Source organism: Scomber japonicus, chromosome 7, assembly GCF_027409825.1.
Source record: "Scomber japonicus isolate fScoJap1 chromosome 7, fScoJap1.pri, whole genome shotgun sequence".
NCBI classification, from domain to species: domain Eukaryota; kingdom Metazoa; phylum Chordata; class Actinopteri; order Scombriformes; family Scombridae; genus Scomber; species Scomber japonicus.
The window spans coordinates 5,397,387-5,423,015 of record NC_070584.1 but is presented as its reverse complement, the minus strand read 5'-3'; the positions used below and the strand labels follow the sequence as shown (position 1 = coordinate 5,423,015).

At 38.9% G+C, this 25,629-nt stretch overlaps 1 protein-coding gene across 6 annotated transcripts in view; it reads right to left on the bottom strand.

Moving 5' to 3' along the window:
• Positions 1–218: 218 nt before the first annotated feature.
• Positions 219–25,629, bottom strand: part of nlgn1 (neuroligin 1) — a 304,952-nt gene continuing 279,541 nt past the window's right edge. For 5 of the 6 annotated variants that reach the window (XM_053321680.1, XM_053321681.1, XM_053321678.1 and 2 more), the window contains 7 exons: positions 10,878–11,063; positions 9,011–9,277; positions 8,519–8,880; positions 6,036–6,196; positions 3,346–3,502; positions 2,362–2,439; positions 219–821 (listed from right to left, as the gene is read on the bottom strand). In XM_053321680.1, coding sequence (XP_053177655.1) covers positions 219–821; positions 2,362–2,439; positions 3,346–3,502; positions 6,036–6,196; positions 8,519–8,880; positions 9,011–9,277; positions 10,878–11,063 — 1,814 coding nt within the window. Of the gene's footprint in view, positions 822–2,361; positions 2,440–3,345; positions 3,503–6,035; positions 6,197–8,518; positions 8,881–9,010; positions 9,278–10,850; positions 11,064–25,629 lie in introns of all 6 variants that reach the window. The other variant, XM_053321677.1, reaches the window with a different exon arrangement.

Sequence of the window (25,629 nt, the reverse complement as noted above, 5' to 3'; positions counted from 1 at the left end):
CCCCCCCCATATATCCCTTGACTATATTCCCTCAGGTATTAACAGAGTGTCGTACAATCCCGTGTAATTCCATGGGTGTCTGGCAACTCCAGGCTGGCGTTTCAGCTCCTGACATATCTGTGTATGTCAGCATGTCGGCCTTAAGTCTCTGCAGCAGCAGTGGCATTAGCGTTTGCCTCAGCCATCAGAATCCTGTCTGCTTGGGTGCATCCACAGGGCTATACCCGGGTGGTGGAGTGTGAGTGTGGGTGTGGGTGGGGCAGGGTGTTATTCTGCCCGCTGCTGGGGAAGGTGTTGAAAGAGTGGAGCGAGGTGAGCCCCCCCATGGTGCTGGGGATCATGGTTATGGTGTTTGGAGTCATGAGCGGGATGTCGTCCGGTGAGCGCCTCATGGCCAGAGTGTAGTCCGGCGGGCAGGCAGTCCTCAGCACCACGTCGTGCGGGTGCAAGGAATCGCCCACACCCCTGCAGTCCCGGTCCAGGTCCGAGTGCTTCTTCATCTGCAGGGACATGATCTCCTCCTCCTGAGTGTGGGCCAGGTCGTTGGCGGCGCTCCTCTGAGGGCTGCAGCGCCTGTGGACGTCATGCCTGCGCTTGTCCTTCTTGTAGTAAAGAGCGGCGAAGGCCAGGATGTTGAGGAAGAGAAGGGAGGCTCCCACGGCGATGGTCACAGACAGCTCAGTGGAGTAGTCGCGCTGGTCCACCAGGTGTGGCTGGTTGTGGCTGTCCTGGGTCTCAGTGGGGAAGGGAGTTGGGTTGGGGCGCTTGGTCACCAGAACCTTGGGCTTTGGGGTGCGGTTGGTAGCCTCTGGAGGAGGAATCTAAAAAACAGGAAGGACAACAATAAGTTCAAGGACATGGCACCTAAAAATTTAGTTTGTGATTCCTCAATTTGATGTTCTCATTCCATTTTTTTCCAGAGTAGCAGTTTCCTCAATGACAGAATACGGTACTTTTCTTCCAAAAAGACCCATGTCATGTCTTTTGAACATAGATACTTAGATTGAAATTGGTGAGCTAAAACAACCACAACTACCCAATGAAAAAAACAACAACATTAACAGAAATCTCCCAGTCAGATACTTTGTACAATCCAACCATCCATCCAAAGGCTAAATCCAAATGTCCATCTTCCAGACTTTGGAGCTGAGCCTTCATATACTTCAGTCATATGGAGTGAGATCACATCAGGTCTGCTAGGGGGTGCTGGGCCACCGACAGATAGACGATCGGACATGATATTGCACTTGTTTCCTTAGACATTATATTCAATTCCTGACCATGTTACTCATAAAAATAGCATCTTTCCTGATCCTGCAAACACAGGAAAGTCCGAAAAGTCAGATTTGGCTTAAGAATTATTGCAGCGCTAAATTTGAGTAATACGACTTGTACCTCTGCCTCATACAAAGGCAAGTCATGTTATGCACCACCTCAAGAGGCTGCTTGCTAGGAAACATGAACATTTAAGTGTTTGAACAAAAAATAATGTTGTTTCTCTGTTTACAGTCTAGATTGGATTCAAATCAGTTTCAATGTGGAATACAGTATACAAATTATGAAATACAAATTTAGATTGACTAAATTCAAGATCCAGGGTACAGATATCTCCTCATACTCTCAGGTTAAAGTGTTTAAAACTGAATACAGGTTTTACTGGAAACTATATTAACAGTGTTTCCTTTTACTTCTCAATCCATTGCAGGTTATAGTCTTCGTAAAATCATCATCACTAATACTTAAGTCTTGGTAAAACAGGGTCGCTACTGAAAGTGGTAAAATAGTAATACCACTATTGTTTGCCGTCTATTGTTGTACAGGGACTTATAAAATTAAAGGAAGGGGCATTTTGTCAAAGTCCAGTTCATTTATTCTGTTTCCAGCTATGAAAAATGATTTTAATTATCATCCAGACAGAGAGATCCAGCTTTCCACTATTATTCTGAGTGCCAAACTTTGCCACCTTGTGCTTGAGCTTTATTAATTGATAACACCTGAGTTGCTGTTTATGGGATTGGAAAGAACCAAATCCAAGATATGACAACTAAGAGTAAAACTAATTTATATGACACTTTTTGGTTTATAATGGGAACAAAAGTGAATTTCCTCATCTTGGTACAACAACTACAACGCTGTAATTATTTTTTAAGTAGAGAAATTTGCATTTCATGTCTAGCCACAGAAGTAGAAGCTCGTGAGGGGCATTTGAGTGCAGGACTAGATGAGGGTCAGGTCAACAAACAATTTAAATATTGCATAAGTGTCTTGGGTCCACTCCAATCCTTTACTCTGGAGGGGGTGACTCAGGTAGTTCATTTTAAGTGGCGGGATGAGATGTGCAGTAGATGATTTAGTACCAACCTTGGTGGTGGTGGGGATGAGCTGGGTGACCTCATTGAGGCTGTGCAGATGAGGGACCAGCTCCAACCATAAGTTGACCTGAAGAAACGAGAGAAAATATGGAAGAGGAAATAAATGGATACTGTAGATGAGAACTGGGTTGAGACAAGTAAACTGACTTTTGAATTTGACCCAAAATATCTTAACAGTACTGTATCACTGACATGATTTAGCTTTGCTTTGTGTATCAGGGGGAATTAAAATAGTACAAACAGTACAGACTGTATGTAAGTGAGTACATCATAATATAGGTTTCATTAGACACAGCCATGAAATGTGAAGTGTAGAATGAACATGGAAAATTAATACTTTCTTTTGTTGTTTTTTTAGTTATGAGCAAACTATTATGAATGAGCAAACGTTCAAAACAGTTAAAAGTGAACTAAGACTGTATCAGCTGCCAAAACTAAAATGAAAAATACTTGGAATACTTTCTATTTACAATCACTATCTCTTTGGGCCTTGACACGTTTAATATTCACAAAGTTGGCTCATGTTATTAATTGAATAATAATTTCAGTGTAAGAGTAATAATCAGGAATTATCAGTCAGAAATCTTGTCAGGAATAATGGAAATTAATGCACAGCTGTAATCATTGCTTATTAGTCTAGTTAAAATGGTGAAGTGTAATCACTCTATTAGAAGCACTGATTTTAACCCAACAAGTGAGCTGATTGGTCAGTGTTTGGGCAGCTGACAAGTTTTGATCTGTTCCTCTGAACCAAATGTGCACTAATGGTTACCATGGTGATCTCATTCACGTAAAAGTAAGCCATCTCCTTGATATCAATTTTAGGTGGATGTAAAGAAAGTTGGCTGAGCCACTAATATCACTTTATGACACAGGTCCCAAGCTGCTTTTCAAATATATTAGTTCTATTTGAAGTCATTATACTGGAAAGACCCACATTAAAAAACATTCATTCAGGAATATGAGACTGTACCTTGTTGGCACGGTAATGCTCTTTGATGCGGGGCTTCAGGCCAATGTGCAGGTAAAGCTGGTCTTTCTGGTTGTAACGGGTCCATGCTACTTCTTCAAAGCGGTTGGGTTTGGTGTGGATGAACTTGGTGTCCTGGGGGACCGGCTGGTTTGGGTCGCTGAGAATAAGAGTAAATGAAGAAATGATTAAATAAAATTAAATAACAGACAAGAGAAAACAGCTGATGGTTTAATGTTACATAATGTGTCTTTTTAAAACATTGCAACACTAGATATGTAGTCCCCCAAATGGACAATGCAGTCCTCTTCTGACCAGTCAGTAATAGTTTATGTCACCTTGTGGTTGCTTACTTTAGGGGACAGGAAGAACTAAAGCAAAACTAGCAGTACAGTGGACCTTTTGAGATGTCGCTGTCTGCTTATTAAAATTTTAATTTTAACCTAAGTGTAGCATCTCCCTCAGGCTAATCAGTGTAATTATGAAAATACTGGAACGTAGTGGTGAGATGCAGCCCCCAGGTTTCATCAAAATTTAATCAACAGTGTCTGAGATATCACACCTGATAAAATCAAAAAAAGGTCGAAGGCAGTATTATTGCTCACAGATGATTGGCTTTGTGAAGATACTGATTGACTGAAAAGGTCTTAAAATAGCTAATAACCTTACAAGTTTCCTTAATTTCAAGTTTCATTCATATGCAAAAGGAGCCGATTCTGAATTATGGATGTCTCATTGCAAGTGAACCTATTTATATATAATTTATACATGAAAAGAAGCTTCTAGCTAAGGAATATGTTTGGGTAACTATGCCGTTCAACCATGCTGATAATTTCCATAAAGCATATGCTTCAGTAATCACTATGCTGGCATATGAACCAAACAGAAATAGATACTTTTGAATCTTATGCACCATCTACTTCTGGTAAACATTAGAATTAACTCATCATAGCACAAGGCTCAAACTGCTCTGTAAATGCAGGTCTGTATCCCAATATAAACTACTATTATATACAGATGGGGCTTATGGAGCACATTCAGCATGGGATTCTGTGCTATACAGACCCACTTACTTTTATCTGAGCAGAACAGAGCCAGCCATGTGAGCTATGGAGACCCATTCAGACCCACTGAGCGCCCCATTGTCTGAGAGCAGACTATGGAGCCAGCCAGACCTCATCAAGAACACGCTTAACCATTCAATTTGGTGGCATAAATCTCCCAGGTACCCGGCATTCCACGTCAATTTGGGGTTATATATGTAGATCATTAGTGGCTTTCTGTTCCCCTCAGGGCTACTGGGCAGTGCACAGAAAAAGACAATGTTCCCCATTACGCTCTTGAAAAACAATTACCGCCACGACTATATGCTGAAAGGCAACATGAGACATAAGGGGAGGGGTGGGGAGGATTTTAATTTTGTCCCATCGAGAAGTCACTCTCCAGGCTACGTCCATTAATTAAGAATGCATTTGAAGATATATAGAGGGTATCTGCGTAGAATACCAATTACACAACCCAGTCCATGAAACATGATAGGACAATTTACCAGTCCGGATTATAAAATGTAACGTAGGTTAATATTGAGGAAACACAATTAAAATAAATGTTCAATTCATTCGTGGTCTTGTAATGGTAATTACATGTTGATCAAGTGCTGTAAGAGTGATCGCAAGGGGAAAAAAATGTTTTAATAACCATTTGTGAGACCCCTCATAAAACTATTATATGAACAAGCTGGAGCTTACAAATTAGGCTGATCTATAAACTAAATGGGCAGATGACTGTTGGACTGATTTCTATCAGATTCATATCACAGAAAAAGTGATTTTCTTATTTAGTACAATATCAATGTAATGTCACTTGGAGTGGCACCTGTAATCTCATTATATTTTTAATATAATGACAATAAAGCTTTCTATTCTGTACTTTGCATATTGTCTATATTCTCTTGTCATTTTGATGACGTCCAACATTTGAGAGTTTGCTGCAGGCAAAAACAGAAAGTGGCTATAAGTAGGACTGGGTGTCATTTAAAAAATTATAATATCAGTACCAATCCAAGTACCCTTAAAGTGATACTGATACCAGTTGAGTACTTAATTGGATATCCATTACCCATTTAGTGCTCTTACTTTTATCCAGCGTAACAGGCGTGTAGTGTAGACACACTTTAGAGCTTTTAGGAAGTATCTTGGCTACTCAACTCAAATTCACCACCACTGACAGGTTATAGCTGCTGTGGCAGTGGGCCAATCACATGTTGCATTAAATCGAAGAACGCTTGTGATGATTGGATGTGATCAAGTCCATACGAATAGTCATATTTTCTAGCTCTGGGTGCAAAAAGGATTGATTGCAGGTATCTTTTAAATCCTACATGAGGAAAACATAACCATCATCAAACATAAACAAATACAAATGCTGTGTAAATTTTGGAATTAATTTCCCATATTCTTCACAACTACAGAGAAAACTTGGATGTAACTATTACAGACATCACTGCTGGCATTAAATGGTTGAGCCTACTCAGTACTCTATTAGTTCTTACAGCTACAAACCATATGGGGGTGTAGTGCCCTCTATGTTTTGGGTTGCAAAATATTATTTAAGTTGACAGGCGTATATACAAGATATATACACAAAAGGACTGGTAAAGGCCCATAGAAGCAACACTATTAGCGTCATCATACCCTGTTTTTGCGAAGTTAGTCCAATAGGTCATGACCACGGCACTGAGCATCACGTCATTCTTCGAGAAGTTGCAGGGAAACAGCTCCGTTGGTCCAATCATCGGCAGGCCGAACACATATGGGATCTCATCTCCATGTGCTGCGTCTGCCCACGGTGGCACCTAATGAGCACCAGATGAATCAAATCACATCAGCATTATTATATTTATGTGACAGATACAGGCCATTAAAAGGCATTATTTTTGCTGCTGACACACAATGGATATTGTGATGATACACAAAGAAAGATCAAAGAAGCAGAGAAAATGGAGAAAACAGGGAAATGAGATAAGTTTTTTAATATTATTTTTGCCAACCATATCTGGCCCATTATTCAGTGTATTATAGAGAGACGAGATGTGAAATAAAAGGAATGGCTATGACAGGAGGGGATGGCTCTGAGCTGAATTTTAAACTGAAATGTTGAAGTACATGTAATAAGCCATAGCCTGTTAAAGCTAGAATAAGCCCAAAGAAAATGTGGCATTTTAATCACCACTTTTCACTTTCTTTTAGGCCTGTATAATTAATCAGTGTAGTTATGTAAGCAAAACAATAAATATGCTGACAGTTAATATACACATACAACTAGGAGCAAAGAGTTAGATCAGAAAAGGCTCACATCTCTTCACTTTTCTGGTTGCAAACTAGTTGTGACCAGGAACCACTGGAACCATGAATTACATTCATGAATGAATGAATGAAAAATGCTGAAATTTGCACATATAATTTAAAAGCATGGCATTGTGTTCACATAGCTCTGTAACTGGTTAACCATATCTCCAACTAGAGGAATCAGCTGTCAGTGAGATCAAGCCCTCTGTCTCTGAGAACAGTCAGTGCAAGCTTTACACAGGGAAACAATACATTAGGACTGAGGTGCCACTACATCCTGTGCATTTATGAATTTACGTTTTTATGTGTTCTTAATAACTTATGATTCACAATAACTAGTGTGATCAAACTTTGATAAGGCAATTATGGCTGCACTTAATAATCATTCTTTGGTTTGCCTTAATAATTGTCTGGAGAGCTGTTCAAACACCACAAACAAGCTGCTATTAATAGGGAGAAAACTACATTCTTTAGTGGTGAAATAGATAGATTTCTCACACAGAGCAGTCTAGGGGACTGTAGCCCTTCTATTGTTATTAATGATGAGGTTTGACTGCAGTTAAGGAACCTTAAGGCTAATAAGGTACCAGGTCCTGATAGTGTTCATCCACGCACCCTGAAAGTGCCAACAAGTTGTGCTCAGTCCTTCATCTAATTGTTTCTCAGTCATGTGCAAAACAACTTATCTTGTTCCAATTCCTAACCCCCCCCCCCCCAATGTCACCTTGAAACAACTGCCAGCTTTGTCAACTCAGCTTTGTTGTTTGATTGTCTCTCTTTTTAATACAATTCAACCATACGTTTTAGTGCACAACACAACTATTGCTTAGGTCAGACCTTTGTCAGGCTTTATAAAAAGCTGTTTGACAGTATATAACTAAAACAGGAGTGTTCCCTGTTATTATTCACACACCTTACTGCTGACTACAGGCATAGTCAGGTGTCTTGTGAAATTCAACTTGTTGGATAACACTGCCCTAGTGGGTCTATTTAAACAAGGCAATTACCTGGCCTACAACAGAGAGGTCAAATATTTTGTCAGTTGGTGTTATGCATTTAAAAAAAAAAAAATACTGGGAAGCCCAAAGAGTAAAGGATTGATTTCACAGGTAGGTAGTAGGTTTTCCCAGTGATACATAAACTGTCCAGTAATACTAATATATTGGTATAAACCTGGACAGTAAATGAAACTAGAAAGAACACTGATGTATTTAAGAAGACAAGACTCCATCAAGAGTTTTCTCAAGGAAGCTTAGATACACTGACATCAGAAAGAAGCTTTTTTATGTTTTTTTTTTTTTATCAGGGAATCTTAGCCAGTGTCCTCTTTTATGCTGTGCTCTGCTGGCATAACTTCAGCTGATAAAAACAGGATAAATAAGATTATCAGAAAGGCTGGCTCAGTCATTGACCTTATCCCAGATTCACTTTAGGTCACTGTAGAAAAGAGAACAACGGCCAAACTAAAAACTGTTCTGTATTTGAAGGCCGACCATTATGCAGTGTTTTTAAAAAAGTCAGAAGCTCATTCAGTGAGTGGCCAGTGATACCTCAGTGTTCAACTGAATGAATCAGAAGGTCTTGTGCTCCAACAGTGTTCAGATATTTAATGAACAAAAATGTTTCAGCTGTTGATCATGTCTCAAATTGCTTTTCTATGTACTGTGAATGCAATGTTGTCTGTATCAGTTGATTTCGCTGCAAATGAGTTTCCCCCATTGGAGATCAATAAAGACGTTCTAAACATGACAACAGTAGGCCTATTTTGTCACTTGTATCACATTGTTGAGGATCCATGAAGTAGATTACCCAGATGGTCAATGACCCACCTGTTCTGTCTGACAGTGGTGGTAGAAGGCATAGAAGTATGTAGGTGACCCAAAGCTGGAGTGAAGGTCAGCTGTCGCAACAGCTGGTGCCACCCACTGGTGATCGGTGAAGAGAGCCAACAGTGTCTTCCTGCGGGTTTCTGGGTTGTGCCTGTCGGCCCAGTCGGTGTACATGAACTTGATAGTCTCTCGGAGGATGTCTTTACCCTCTGGGTAACCATAGAGATCATCCACAAAGCTGGACACGGCATAGTCGAAGTCATTAGCCTGGACGCCATTTTCATTGTCAACGATCAGCTCCACAAACTTTAGACCCTCGCCTTGGTTCACTCCTAGCATGATGTCATAGTTGAGGAACTCACCTGGAAAACAAATGGTTGGCATTTCACAAATGATGACAGTAAAGTTGACAATGGCTGGTTCTTTTAATTTAGCTGTCTTAATTTTAGGAACTTGCTAATGGTGCTAACAGCTAAATAGTTGAAACACAACCTTGCTCCATGAGTATCTGAGGATCATCAGGTATGACATCGCCATCGATAACAGGTCCAAAGGCGATGTGGTAGCGGGCTGGCTGGATGTCTTGATCCACCAGCTCTTTGTAATGTTTCTTCTGAAGACAACTAACAAGTTCTACAGTGTCCTCAAGGTTACAGCCCACCTTGCGGGCCAGCATCCGGGCGTACTTAGCTGGCTGGAAACTAACGGCCCAGCTGGACAGAGCTGTACCACTCTGGGCAATGGCTCGCTGGAACAAGCCTGTAGACCAAAACAGCAGAGGGTCAGGAAGGAAGAAACAAATTACAATTGAGGAACCTTTTCAAGTAGCATAACAATAAACTTGTGTAATCTAATCAAGATCATCAAAATCTGCACGTATAAAGACACAACTGTAACTTAATAAAGAGGAAATGCAATCAGAAAGAATACTGAAATAGATCAACTATTAAAGGGCTAGAATACTTCCCGTAATCACCAAGATGCCAGAAATACTTGTATTACTCACACTAAATATCTGTTTCGAAAAAAAAAATTGCTTAGTTGAAGTCTTGTGGTATTATATATTTTTCAAATTACAAACAAATCTCATGTTATGAATCCTACTGACAATTATTGATTTTGTATTCAACCCTGATTAAAAACACATCAAGGAGCCATGTTATTGCACTTGGTGAAATGTTCCTTCTTTACCATGAACAGACACTATTTATGTCTTTGAAAAATGTATAAACTTATCAACAGCCAACATATAGTGCTTCTTAGTCAACCTCAATTTACTGCTGGCAAAGCAGTGACTTAACATTGTGATCAGAATCAATCACAACCCCAACCACCTCCAAAGCTTGTGTAGACTTGGAGATGTTGCTAAAGTTGATGTTGCTCACATAGCTGATAGTGGTCAGCTGGCAGTAGACATGCAAGCAGATTAGGTTCCTAGCAGTAGTACTAGTCTGACTACCTCCCATGACCCTCACCTTGAAGGTCAAAGCAGTCCCTCAAGAGTCTTCCATAAATATTCAGTAGACCACCACATTTCTACTAATACCTGGCTTAATGTGGTCCCCAAATGCACTATTTCCTCCTGTTTGAGTAACATTTGCTAAAAATGTCAGCGTCTAACTCACACAGTCTGCCCTCTACGGGTAATACTCTCAAGTTTATTTACTTATTGTAGTCTTTGATTTAGGAAATTATATTAAAGAATTAAATTCAGATAGCACCAAATTTGTCAAACTAAATGCATCTGACCAGATCCTACTACATTATGTGAAAACCATGTTAGGATGACAAGGCACATTCATTGCTTCCACTAAGAAAAGCAGTTTGTGTCATTGTGTGAAATGTGTGAAGCTAATAACAGGAAAGTCTGCCATAGTGCAGAGCTTTACATTTGCAATAGGTATGTGTAGGTATGTATATATGTAGTATGTACAGATAGCATCTATCTGCCTGAAAAACATGATGATAACACATCCTGACCTCTACTAACATGTCAGAGTGCATTCATGCATGCTTGGAGCAGTTCATTTCACCTCCAGAGTGTTTGTTTGGCCAGGTGGAAACAACACTATTTGAACTCAAGTAGCATCCTATTATCACAGCTGAATGTTGTAGTTATAGTGAGTCATTCACAGTCACAATGCTATGCACAATGTTACAGAATCAGCAAAATTCAACTGTCAGCTATGTTAAATTTCCTCTGCACAAAACTTCCACCTAGTCACACTCTATATAGGATGCACATACAGTCTAGATATGCAAATGTACTGCATACATGTTTAAATATGCATGAATATACTTTGTGAATTCCCCGCTGGCTTATAATTTTTACCTTTGGTGGAGTTGCTCCAGCGGTTGCCCTCAGAGTAGTGAGACAGTGTGAGAAGGTTGACACAGGAGGCTCCAGCACCTGAGCCGAACACAGTGATACGTAACGGGTCGCCGCCGAAGGCTGCAATGTTCTCACTGGTCCAACGCAGAGCCTGGATCTGGTCCAGCAAACCGTAATTCCCTTTGGCTGCCTGGTCACCTGTACTCAGGAAACCTGCAACGAGAGGAGAAAGGAAAGAGAGGACATTAGGTTGGGATTGTACTTTTAAAAAAAACTGTTCAAATTAACAAAGTATTGCTGAAGGTCGGTGGAGATGGGAGCTCAGTAGAAACACAGAAAATAAAAGTTCAAAATACAGTACAATGAAAAAGGCCAGAGATGAGGAATGACAGGGGATGAAGGGTATTGGGGATGAAGGGTATTGAAGTGTGTCATGAAAAAACAGTTTTTTTTCTCTCTGTAGTTTTGTTGCTGCAGATTTTTACTGTAACTTTGTAATAAACAGAAGCAGTATCCTAGCAACTATTGATTTTGCCTCTCAATTTTCATTACATCATTGAACAGTATATAAAAATTGATATTCGCCATGTCTGGATATTTAAGGGACAGTCAGATAGTGAAGAAACATAAACACAAACATGATTGTACAGGAATCTTGGACAAGACACAAAGTTACATTCAGCATGTGAAATATTTCAGCTTTTATTTCTCTCAATTTCTATCTTTCACATTCAAAGGTTCGGTTAATTATCCCTCACAAAATGAAAAGTCAAAACCACCGGGGATTCAACTAGTTCATTTTTCACTTATTTTCTTTTTGATCTCCTCCATTTAAAAAAAAAAAAAAAAACTACTTTTGGTCCATCCGGGCATAACTGCTCCTAGATAATGAGGCATATTCCTCCAGTGTGCAAAGAAAACCAACAAGCCTAGATGTTAAATAATTTGCTGCAGTAAAACAAGACTTATTACCCTGTAGAGCCACTTAGAGCATGGTTACGCTAAATATAACACAGACGGACTAATTTTAGAGAAAGACATATCTAAATCAATGACTCAGCTCTAAATAGACCATACAGTAGAAGGATCATGTGTCATAAAAACTGGGTTTGTTTTCTTTTGGTGGAACAATTAAAATTGCCTTGCATTAATGTACTGTGGAATATATTAAAATCTGATTACTTAGCTCAAACAACAATTTTCTACAATTGGCTATATTTTTGTCTGGGAGCCGAAAAAACATGTTTACATAAAGAAAAACTAATACATTTATGTCAATATGTACACTTTGGCCTCTCTATCCCTCACTCTGCATGTGTCTATCAGATCTTTTAATTCAATAAAACACCATTAAATCATGAAGCATTATGCCTTCATGTAATAAAAATTGTATTATCATGAAACTGGAAATATATAAAGATTGTGTCTGAACAAATCACCCAAAGTGCAATGAGCATTGGCCACATTGTGAAGTGTTGTGTTGCCCATAGCATAAACCAGGTGCATCCAAGTGGTAACTATCCTAGGCAATGCTTCATCCCAGTTAAACCCCTCAGGTACTGCTGGTCAGTGCGGTCAGTGCAGCCACATACACGATCCAGTGCTTGCAAAGTATGTATGTACTGACAAGACAGGGCACTTCAAGTATACCCATAGGAGAGCTCTGGTCTTTTAGAGCAATTTCATGTCCAACGCCGCACCTACCCCCCCCTCGCACCACCACTACCACCATCACCTCCCTCCTGTCTCTGATTTCCATGCTAAAAGCTCCATTACCTGCTGCAGGCGTCTGGGGAGTCCCTCAAACCCGCCACCTCGCATATTTCCTGGCCTGTCCTTCTTTATATTCACACTATCGTCCCACTCTGTGACTAAATGGAGTGCTCATTACCCAGTGTCAGTCAACACTACAGTTCATCTCCACAGGGATGCATTGAGGCTACATGTATAGGTAATGCCTCTAAGGAGGTGCAGTACTACAGTGTTCCTGTACCACGCTGCAGAACAGCACGATGTCATTAGTATTCAGTCAATACTGGAGGACAGAGCGAGAGGTCCAAAATATCAGCCAGGGTACATCCAGCTGATACAAGACTGATGTACATTATAAGCCAGGTAGAAAACAATGAAGGGTGGAGGATTTTTCTGTACACTAATAGATCACATGATGAATTCAACCAACCAACTCTGCAACTCTGAGTTTAGGTTTTCAACAAAAATCCTGTTTCCATTTACTATTATTTTGCTGTTTCACATTAAAAGCCTACAAAAAAAACAAAAAAAAAACAGGATATGCCAAATGAAGGGTTTTTAATATGACATAACCTGTGAAGAAAACAGGGAAGTCGGACCAACTGGAATGAATAAGTGAGCAAGGACGGTATGTCTTAAAAGGAGAGTGAGTATGTTGCTTGTACTGAATTAGAGTCTTCCATTGAGGTAAATAATGGTCACTATTTGAGAACGTATGGTGTTATACATAAAGATTTTCAGAATGTAATTTGAATCAATTTAAATGATGAACTGTATCATATGGTGGGCAACACAGACTGGGCCAGGTATGATATATGATAAAAAAAGTAAGTATGACTCCTACTATATGTGTCTAACATACCATATGCACAAGATTCATATACACCTGATGGTGAGCCTTCATGCATGCTGAACCTATTATTCGGAACTGAATTTATATATTGTAACCAGCTCAGAAAATCATATGCATTTTTATTGCACATTATACCACATCATGAATTAATGTGAGATGTAATTGTATAAAACATATGTTACTGATTATCATAATCACAATGTATATATTATGTCCTATGTATCATGGCTTAATAAAAAGTCATACAGAGCACTCTGAATGGTACACAGACTGCTTCCTGCTTTCTTACAGATGCTGCTTGTATTTTTATGATGATATTCTGTCTTCTTTTTCTAGGAATAAATCACTGGGTTTCAATTTGTAGATAAAGTAGACAATTAGCATATATCAACATTTAAAAAATCTCAGTACTACATGAGTGTAGTACTCCAAACAGCACAAGCCTGTAATGCAGTGACCAGAAACATGGTACTTTGCTCAGGCTAATTTGCAGCAAGAGGCTCCCATTCTCCACAGATGACAACCACAGACCTCTATAGAAGATTGCAGTGTTGGAAACCCAAATTTCAGGTTCTGGAATAGTTTTGTACAGTACAGATAGCACTGCTGGTTTTGAGTGGTTTCACCTCACCATCTGCATCTATAAAAATGTTCATATGCGTTGGTTAGAGTTTATGGACAGGTGCACATATTTGCGTTTGCATTTGTGCATTTTTTTTTGCATATGCAACAGTTCTAAATGAGACCTCAGATGAATGAGCTGGTCACTGCTGGAGCCCAACATAACCCTACACCTTTGCCTGCCTTACTCTCATTGTCTCTCCCCTAAGCTCCAGTGACTTATTAACTATTTAAAATTCAGTTTATGTGGTTTATTACTTTTACAATAGCTTTCAGCTATTTCATAACACATCAAAAAGGTCAAATACAGTTTGAAATTCATAGGTTTAGAATGATTAACAACCAAATAATTAACACATTTAGACAATTTAATTATTGTAGACAACACTTGTAGAGTGCATTGAACAAATCAATGATTGGATGTACCAGATTTTTCTTTAATTAAACAAAAATAAAACTGAATTAATTGTTTTTGGAGCCAAGAATGAATAAAAGTCAGCACTCAGTTTCAATTTGTAATGTTTCAGAGAAGTGCCTAAGACATGCCTGAGACATCCTGCACTATGTCTTGAACATTAATAACAAATTCCTGCATGTGAGGAGCAAGAAGAGTTGAGCATAACTCTCTGATCTTTTTTCAATTCATTTTTAATGTTAGTTCTCATCACTTTGAATGCAATCCCTCCTCCAATCACAGTAATGTCCTCATAGTTCTGTTTGCTGGCTCCGTGGGCAGAAGAAGAAGCAGAAGCAATATTGTGTGTGAGGTATTTAAAAGATTTCTTGAGAACTGCTCATCCAAACAACTTCATAGTCAACACTGCACTTCCTTTGGTCCTCAGCAATACATGCGCCAAGGTTGAAATGGATCGGATGAATGGTTGTCATCATATACAAAGGACATACATACAGTACATACAGACAGATATACAGACAAAGATTACTCCTTTTATAGTTAGATATATGCCAAAGTAATACAGAAAACACTCACACATAAGCTACAAGGTTTGCTTTTGTAATTCCTCATAATGTCATCACTCCGCAAGCAGTTGCATATAAGCCCTATCTCATAAGCACATGGATATGCACCAATGAAAGTGACACGACAAATATTAAAACTTTGTTTCGACTCCCTCACAAACAAATACAGTATATTTGCATCTACACGTTAACAATGAACACACTCACATACACACACACACACACACACACACACACACACTCACACTGACACCCTCAGACATGCGTCCCACGTTTAATTGAGTTCATTCTTTCTCTATTCCCTTTCCACTGGCTTATTTATTTATTTGTGTTTCGTGATCAAAGCCTAATCTTGTGGAAGCAACAGCAGCCATCTACAAGAAAGATTTTAATTGATTCAATTTAGCTGCAGTGCAGGGATGGGCTGGCAATCACAAAGAGCGAGGCAGGAAGAATGATTAGTACGCCAACGGTGGAGGGGCAGCAGGGCAGAGCTCGCCCTCCCTCTCTGTCTCTCTTTCTCTAAAACACACACACATACACATACACACACACACACACATATCAGATCATGGTCACTTTTGGGGACATAACATAGACTTAGACTGATTTCCTGGAGACTTACATCCTAACCACTAACTACAGGCAAATGGCTTTTGTCTCCAATTGGACGAGCCATCCCCAATTAACTGGTCCATGTTCCTGAAAGCAGCCTGTGATAAACTACACGTACAGGAACTTTAATACAGACATGTTGAGACACAAGAGGCATGCAGACGCTATTGAAAACAAACTACATAACACATTGGAATATCTGAGGACTCTTCATAGATTATTTTTAATCACTGTTCTTTCACTCGTCTTCTATTTCAAAACTAATCTTAATTCTCATCCACTCCAACTAAGTCCTCAACCAACACATTCATAAAATACAAGCAAAATGGACTCAGTTTGGAGGGACACATGTAAAAACAACACCAGTGAACAGTGATGTAGCTTAAAACTTCTATTCAGATGAGAAGCTGCAGTTTTGAATAGAATAATAATAATAGTATATATTGCTTTGGATGTTGATATACTGTTTAAGTATAGATACAGGTACTGTAACATCCCTACATGTGAAGCACTACCTGAATCCACTCATATGTACTCACTGAAAGTACACATAATATAGTTCCTGCCAGTTTTTTGTTTGCCAACATGTAGTTGTACATTAGACGTCTTCATCATTCACTGGAGAGGTTTCAAAGAGGATATATATCAATATATAACCCAGTTTGAATAGACAGTGATGGTGAGAGCCTTATAAAAACATATAGTAAGACCATACTGAATAACCTTTGTGACACTACAAACATAGTATTGTGTTGTCAGGTACAGCTAGATGTAGTAATGGACTGGAGCTGCTGTAAAAATAAACAGACAGGAGGGAAGCATGGATGAAAAGAAGATCCAGTTGCTATGCTTGTGAGGTAATATAAGCAAACAATCCTTAATCTTATTAAAAGCAAACACTGTGCACATTATTATAAAATGCCACTGTATTGTGTAATATGTAAAATCATGTTTGTTCATATTTCTTTATACTCTAACTATAAACTTGAATTCAATCAATCAAGGAAGATAATAACCCTTACAACAACACTACATTTCATTGGATAAAACTACAGAAAAAGGAATCAATTAAATATCTTTACATGTCACTTCAGCTTCCTCAGCACTGCCTGGCATTCACACTGTCTTTTTGATGCCCAAGTCTTTGGCGATGTGTTGGAAATGTTGAGCTTTATCTGCCTTTCAGCTCTTTTGAGGCCAGACACGTTCCATTTTCCTCCCCTGTGTAAGGATAGATCATATGTGTCTATGTCTCAGGTTTGGCTAAAAGCCACCATCCGTGATCACTGTGGCTGTGATACAGCTGCTCGGCCTCTAAGCTCCCTGGGATGACAATATTGAGGTGAACCCTGATCCAGGAATTCAGCTTTTATCCCCACTATCTCTGTCGAACCAGAGAGAGAGAGAGAGAACGCTAGACCAGGAGAAAGATGGGATTTTTTTTTTAATACTTCTTTCTCAGCACATAGCTACTTTTTACAGCCATGGTCTGTATACCTAATCCTCTCTCTGTTCTGTTCTCTCTTCTTCTATCTGTCCTTTTGACTCTTGATCTTTGGCTCTTCATTGATTACAGCTCAGCCTTTAATACGGTCCTCCCCCACAAACCAACAAACAACTTCAACCTGAACCCCACATTCTTTGACTGGCTGTTAGATTTCCTCTTTGGCGGACTCCAATCTGTCAGAATTGGAACTCTTAACCTCAAACACTGTGATGATGAACACTGGCACTCTAGAAGGTTGTATCCTCAGCCCCCCCCACGCTCTACACACTATTCACCTACAACTGTGTCATCTAACACAAGGACAACATCCTGAAATTTGCCAACAGCCCCATAGTCACTGGTCTGACGGTGGTGACGAAAAGTCCTACAAGAGAAAAAAACACAGAGGAGATGATAGTGGGCATGAGAAAGTAGAAGAGACTTCATATACTGCTGACAATCATAGAATCTGAGGTAGAGATGGTCGGCATCTTTAAATTCCTGCCTGTCCACATTGGTGACGACTTCATCTGGACATCTAACATCACCCAGTTGGTCAAGAAAGCACAACAGTGGCTGTACTTTCCAAGAAGACTGAGGAAATCCGGGTAGTCGCTGAAAATCCTCAGAAGCTTTTACAGTTGCATCATAGAGAATATCTTAACTCAGAGCAGTAAATGCTGCGGAGAGGATCCTCAGGGTACCCCTACCATCTCTGCAGGACATCCACCACCAGAGAGTCCACAGTAGAGCCTGTAGCATCATCAAAGACTCCACCCATCCCCAACACAGGGTTTTCACAGTTATGCCCACTGGCAGGAGGTACAGAAGTGTGAAATGCAGGACATCTAGTCTGAGAGACAGCTTTTATCCTTAGGCCATCATCTGATCACTACTATGACTCTGTAAATTGTATCGTACATAGTGTTCTTCACGTATTTTACTAGCTATTAATATTTACATTATTCATTTCTATACCTTGTTTCTCTATAATAAACTGCTTTTAGTATGGAAGGCAAATGGAGCTAGTTTTAACTGTACCTATCACAATAAAGACATAGACTTTGATGTTAGGAAAGATGGAATAAGTAAGAACAGCAGCGTTAGAGAAGAGAGAGAATACATCGTCAGTGAAGCAGGTAAACTGTAGCAGCAGACGTGTCTTATTACACTCAAAATGAAATGTAGAATTCATGTCTTAGTCAATAAAATATCCTCTCTTTTTTTTTTGCTCTCTGCTTTTTAAAATGTTACTGGTCTCACCATTATAATGGGAATTGGAGGCAATGATCCGGAAAGCGAATCATTGATGGAACACCTCTTGACTATGTTGTTGTGTCTTTATCAGATAAATAAAAGGTTTGGATTATGTAGCTAAACAAGCACACAGTGGACAGCACAGTGAGGAGAGGAGATATGAATTAAGAGAGAGAGAGAATCCTCACCATACAGTCAGGAGTATCATTATTATTATTTCTGTTTTGTTTCAAGTTCACACAAATGAGCAATTTGAACTCTCAAATTAAGAATTAGTTTCCTCAAACTAGTAATTTGTGGTCTCAAATGACATCATCTCTGCTCTCTAATTACATAGTCTTTGCTCTCACATTAGAAACTCCCAAGCTCTCAAATGAGTAATTCTGTATTTGTCTGATTTACATCAAGTGTTTGGATGTAATGGACTTGTCTTAGTTGTGGACAGAGATACATGGATATAACATACTATATAATAGAACATGTTGCCTTTTAAACCATGTAGTAGTAATAGCTTTATTGTCATTATATTGAGGGTCAGACAACAATATAACACCAATTTAGATAGCACTCCCTGAGCCATATGCACATTTAAGACAATTAAAAAGAATTTAAGATATACATAAAACATTCATTGATAATCTATAAGAACAATTAAGTCCAATATGCAATATAAACATGTGCAAACAGCAGGACTGTTTGTTGTAACAGTAGGCCACAATTGAAACATTATGTTATTATTGACATCCCTTTAACATACAGTATGTTCAAGTGATATTAGGAGATGAATTACCAATATGAAAGCACAAATTAAAGGGATATGGTAGTGATTTAGTACTGCAGATACATACATTGAAAGAAAGAGAGAGAGAGAAAATCCTGATATTAAGTCCATAGTATGTGTCACACTCTAAAAACCTTGGAGCCTACATTTCCCATAATGCAATTCAACAGAATTGGTTCTTTTTAAACACACTCTTAGCCTGGTAAATCTTTGAAAAGTGCACCCTCAGTTTGTGATGCAGGATTTCTGTTAAAAATCTGTCATGTCTAAACCCAAGCTGACTTCACTAAGGTTTTTTCTCATTAATCTGTGTACACAAATTAATTATGAGCATACAGATTGTGCCCATAGCACCTACTGAGCTACAGAGATACACAAAAACAAGAATGACAACTACTGATCAGCTGTCAGGAAGGTATTTCCTGTAGCATTGTATATGATGTGTAATACAAATGACATATATTGGAACCATATGTTTCACCCAACCCCTGCTATCTACACAACACTGTGCCCTACAGTCTACGGACGTCTGCTTCAAACAAATGGTGCAACAGCAGCTCCAAATATTTACAGTGCCTCCGCAGCGCTTCATCTATATCTGCTCCCCTCCATACAACAACCCTGAAGACAACGGCGCGTTGAGGGCGACCGGCTGGGGAATATGCTGATGAAGCACAAAGCATTTCTCACTGGAATTAATGAACACAGAGCTACAGGATATTCACTCATTCAACCTTTATTTAGACAGCACACAGGGACAAACGCAGAGCCAGCTCTCCTTTTCAGGTGCGCCTGGTGACAGTTAAAAAGTGTAGAGGAGCAACGGTGGCAAAATGGACGTCAGTGTCAAAAAAGCACAGAGCGGTATTATATAAAGAAATGAAATATGTGGCCACAAAATAATATAGTATATGATATGATGTATATATAGATACACATGTAAAGCCAAGGAAATATAAGGTTACAGTGACAGATTGCAACATTTGAATAAAAGCCTGCTTGTCTCCAAACTGAAAATAAAATAAAATAAAATAAAATAAAATAAAATAAATGATAAAATTAAATAAAAATAAATACATAAATAAAATAACTAATAAAATGTGGTTCATGCTTGCCATCAAGGCATTTAATATGACGTTACTATTTTTTTTTTTTTATTAGCTGCATCCCCTAACGTCATGCAAAGTCATCAGCACTCATAACCACCTTACAATGATTAACATGTATGTTTCCACCAATGTAATGTTAAACAGACACAAGATGCTGTAAGCTAGATAATTTCAGGTTCCACCTTCAAATATCATGTCAAAGTTATAGAAAATAACTGCAGTAAATGTAACAGCTACAGTATAAACTCCAGTACATGTTGTTGCTATATCAAAAATATGTATTTATCATGTGCTTTGTTAAGAAAAGGAAGAAAAATAAAGGAAGAAAACTGGTCATGAATCATATAATAAAGGTGGCAAACAAAGCTGCTTAAATTATTCCACTTGAGGTCAACAGAACAAGCTGAAAACACCACTTATTATCACTTATGTGCAGCAAATAGCAAAATTCATTTAGATGTATGATTCTGGTCGGTTCAGTCTGTCCAATTAGCTGCTAAATGCTCCACTATACATCTAATTTGTACTGCACTTTTTAGCTAAACTAAATGTGTTGCAGTATTAATAACATAGAATATATCCACCATCTAGTTGTTTTGCTGTTCGGTGCTGGGCAGAGTGGGATTTTCACATCTTTATAGCAGAAAAAGCTGACTGCTGTTCCAACCAAAATAACACACTAAAAGAGGCTAAAGGTGAACTGCAGAGTTAAGTGAATCTGTGTGTTCATCACTAGCGGGGGTCACTGCAAGTAACCCCATTTCATAGGGTTACAGCCATTTGATCAATTGATAATATAAAATGTATTGATTGGTGCAGTGCTATTATAAGGAGAAGATAGAAAAGCTGTATATATCATCCACATACAGTTGTATATTAAAGCACATGGGTAGCCAATAAAAAGGACAAAATGACAAGAAGCTGCATCTCAATTCTCTAACAAAGACTGCTGATGTGCGTGTGTGTGTTTGCATGTGTGTGTGTGTGTGTGTGTGTGTGTGTGTGTGTGTGTGTGTGTGTGTGGTGTGGTGTGCGTGTGTATGTATGTGGGTCTGTCATTGGCTACTTTCAGGGACAACTCAAGACCAGTTAATTGGGGATTATTTCATGTCAAGTCATGTCCCCAACTGGTAAAACACCAAAAGTGTCTCTAAAAGTGACTCCACATTTGTGTGCGTTTGTGTGTGTGTGCGCATGTTTATGGGTCTGTCATCAGCTACTTGCGGGGACACATTTAAGACTTAAAACAGGTTGATTGGGGACAACTTAACTTGGGGACGTGGCTTTTGTCCCCAATTGGTAAAAGGCAGAGCTTTGGGTAAGTGGTTAAGGCTATGTTAAGTCTCCAGGAAATTAATATAAGTCTATGAAATGTCCCCAAAAGTGGCTTATGACAACTTGTGTGTGTGTGTGTGTGTGTGTGTGTGTGTGTGTGTGTGTGTGTGTGTGTGTGTGTTGAGAGTATTTATTAAACCTATCAGATCCTCATCATTCAGAGTCTGTCATTATAATCTGTGCAGCTGACAGTGAGCACAGAAATAAACTGGTGGCAGTCTGTTGCCTGCTAATAAGGAAGTCATTGAGAGTCAGTGAATAACAGAATATACAGGCAGAAAAGATCTCATTCAAACTAAACGGATGCACTGTAGTCATCCTGCATACCCACTTTTTAAACACACACACACACACACACACACAGAGCAGGTGCTGGTTAACATAGCATGTGACAAGCTGTAAGTCAGAGGGTCTACTGCTGTAAATATTTTATGGTAAACGCTGTGTCCCGTCTCTCTGCTAGACACCGGCTAATACTTCAAACACCAATATGTAGCAACACACCTCGGTGTTTAAACACAGCTATCTCTTCCCTCCATCCATCACTTTGCCTCTCGGCTCCGCGTTCATCTACCGTCTCTTCATCCTTGTCTATCAAAATCTCCCTTTCCTTTTCTTCCGCTCCGTTCCCTTCCTCCCCATGACTTCCCCTCCTCCTCCTCCTCCTCCTCCTCTTCCTGGTGCAAATCAAATTACGTTGTCAACTTCAAAAAAAAAAAAAATGAAATGAGCCGCCGTTCATATTTCTTGTTCTGCACAAACACAAACATGTGTTAATTTGTGTGGCTGCCCTAACAGATTTGCCTGCAGGACAAGCTGGTATAGATTACCTCCCTCAGCCCGGTTGAAGGCGGTGAAGGAGTGGGGAGGATTTCTCTGTATGGGCGTTGATGTGATTAAGCTGTTACTCAAGCTATTCCAGCCTTGTGGAGTGAATACATAATAGCCTGTAATTAAGAAAATGTTCAAAAAAAATGATTAGGTTCATGTTTGAGGATATATTATTAAGCACTTTACACCAGAATGCACAGAAAAAATGACCCTGAAATGTCAATAAATAATAAAAAGAAATTAACTCGACAAACGAACAAATGACTATAAGAGTGAATGACAGAATTCAATGGGTTTTCTTTTTCAAAACAGCCTGTTCTCTATGTTGGTGACATACTGCACCTATTAGGAAAGATAATAACAATGGCAAGAAATGAAGAGCTTAAGTAGCGTCTGAATGAGTCTACATTAAAGTTCACAAACTGGAGAACCTTCAAAAGTGACCCATGTCTGGTTGATGAGATAACTGTCTGCACATATATAGAAATGCTCACTAAAAGGTTGATTTAGTTATGTAACTCCACATTTCATGTAGAGCCTTGTTTCTTAAAGGTGAGTTTATTGCACTTCTATAAAGTTAAGCATTAAAAGTCCTGTTTTATAGACTGTAATAAGAATTGAATTGAATTGCAGCAGAAGCAGAGCATAGGTTTGAGGTATGTTTTTTTCCAGTTAGGGTTAATGTTTGCAAAGCAGGCTCTGCTAAAAAAATGTGTTATCTCCAAGTACAAGCTGAGATAAGATAACCCCTATGACATCATCTGGTTTATTATTTTTAGATGTTTATATGCTCTGTTTCATGCTAAGTTTTACTCTCCGTAACAAGTAAACTGAAAATTGTTGGAGTGGCCCTTTACGCCTCGTCAGGTCAACAGAATGTCAGCTGTACTGGAGACTTTTAATTTGGCAATGCCTTCTACAGACAGACTCCACTCTGAGGTGGCTGGTTTTTGGCAGGTTTTGCACGTTTTAGCACATTTACTGCTAATCACATAATTGACCTTTTTTTGCAGACTATTTTCTAAAGCATATAAGCAATTTTGGAATACTGTGTCAACCAACCTTCTTGACATAGATGCTATGAATTAATAGACATGGATTTGAAACTTGCTAAAACATGTGTTTCACTGCTTGATTTGACATGTTTCAGTTTGTCTAGCTCCACTGAAAAAATAATGTGCTGTCAGAAAAAGACAGCAACAATTTAATCTTGCAGTTTTACCCATGTGTCATAGAGAGAGACAGACATATCCTTTACACTTGATTTTTAAAAAATGAGTTTAAAGAGTTGGGGGAAATCACAAAAGCCTCCTCTAGAGACACAACTAAATTGAGGCAAGTTGGCAAACGGCCCTTAAAATCTAGAAGGTGTCAAGCATGGGTAGTGTGGGTATAATTGCGAATTGATTTTAAAAGGTATGATAATGCAACACAATGACATAACATCACTATAAAGACAAGTGCCAAGGCTAATTTCAAGTAGAAGCTGATTTCCACATTGTAATGTAATACATGAATGGTATAATGAGCAGTTTGCAATATAGCTACTTTTTTAAAAATTATTGGCAGACCCAACACAATGGGTGACTTATTTGGCAATTAAAAACATAATTGCCCAATTACAATACCATATTACAGAAATATAAGTCTACAGATTGGAAAAGTACTAAATTGTTGAACGACAGCAATGCACAGAACACTGAATCATTTGAGAGATCAATACAAACACACCGGTCTAGTTTGACAAAGTAAGCAGTTACAAGAACATAGCATCTGGTAGGGTTTTTCTGTTTGTGATAATACCTTCTGGAAAAAAAAGATAAAAAGAAGGTATATCAAAAAGATAGAGCAGTGCTACTCCACTAAAGAAGAATGAGGCTGGATGCACATTTCCACAAAAAGAACATGTGCGTGTACGAGGGTGTTAGCATAGACGTGCACGTGTGTTCGTGTTCAGTCCTGATGTGAATGGTTAAGTAGCTTCCTTTCTTAGCACCAGGACATTATTAGCATACAAGGAGGACTGTGCCCGAGAGAGATAAAAAAAAAAAAAAAAACAGAGTGGCAAAAGAAAAGCAAACGGAGAGAAAGCGAGACATTTTTAGTAAGGGAGGAGCGGACAGAGAGTGAAGGAGAAAGAGCAGAGCGAGTGTGAGAGGCAGATGACAATGTGAGAAAAGGAGTGTGGGAGGTGTGGAGAGAAGGGGAGAAAAAAAAACAGAAGAAAGGAAAAGGGAAGCAGGGAGGAAAAAGGCCACTCAGGAAAACATGAACCCTGCATAGGAAGTGGAGTCCAAAATAGCTCTAACGTGTAGATGGATGATAAAATAAAGATGGAGGAACAAAGATGGACAGAGGCAGAAAGTATTCTATAATAATGGAAGCACTCTGAGATCAAAAGGCTTTGGTGAAGTTGGATAAAAGATGAAGAGACCATGTATGAGCACACAGCATATTCGGTTGAGCACAGTGAGTTTTTACTTCTTTAAAGGGGATATGATATACTTTCTGAAGTTTTCTGTCTCTTATATACTTGTATGATGTTGGATATCTATACTAAACATGGTCACATGGTTCCAAAACTTGAGGTTAACATATGTAGAAATACTCCCTGCACTGTTTTTTTTCTACCTTGTTGACAAGCTGATGTCATCTTGTAGTGCCCACAAACAGTCATATGTTAAAGTTGATCAATGTATTTTTCACATTCATTTTCCAGGTTGGATAACAGCTTGGACATACATGGATGCATAGGAGAAGTTGACATTTCGAGCTAAGAAAAAACTTCTTTATGCTGACTGATCAGAACACAGTGGGCTAATCAGGAGGCAGGCCTTAAAGAGACAGGAGCTAAAACGGCCTGTTTCAGACAGAGGCTGAACTGAAGTGCTGCATAAAGGAGCCGTAGAAGATAAATAAGGAGTTTTTTTTAACTGTAAATCATACAAAGATATTCCAGTAGAGCCCCAGAATACACATTTTAGACTTGGAAATGTGGATATGTTCCCTTTAAATTGTTTTAATTTAGTTGGGACAGAGTGGGACAGCTAGCATGAGTTAGCATGAAGCCAACAAGTTTAAGATAAACATACGCAAATAAGAATTAAAAAAAAAATCCCTGGATTTAAAATACATACCTAACCAAAAAGTCTTAACAT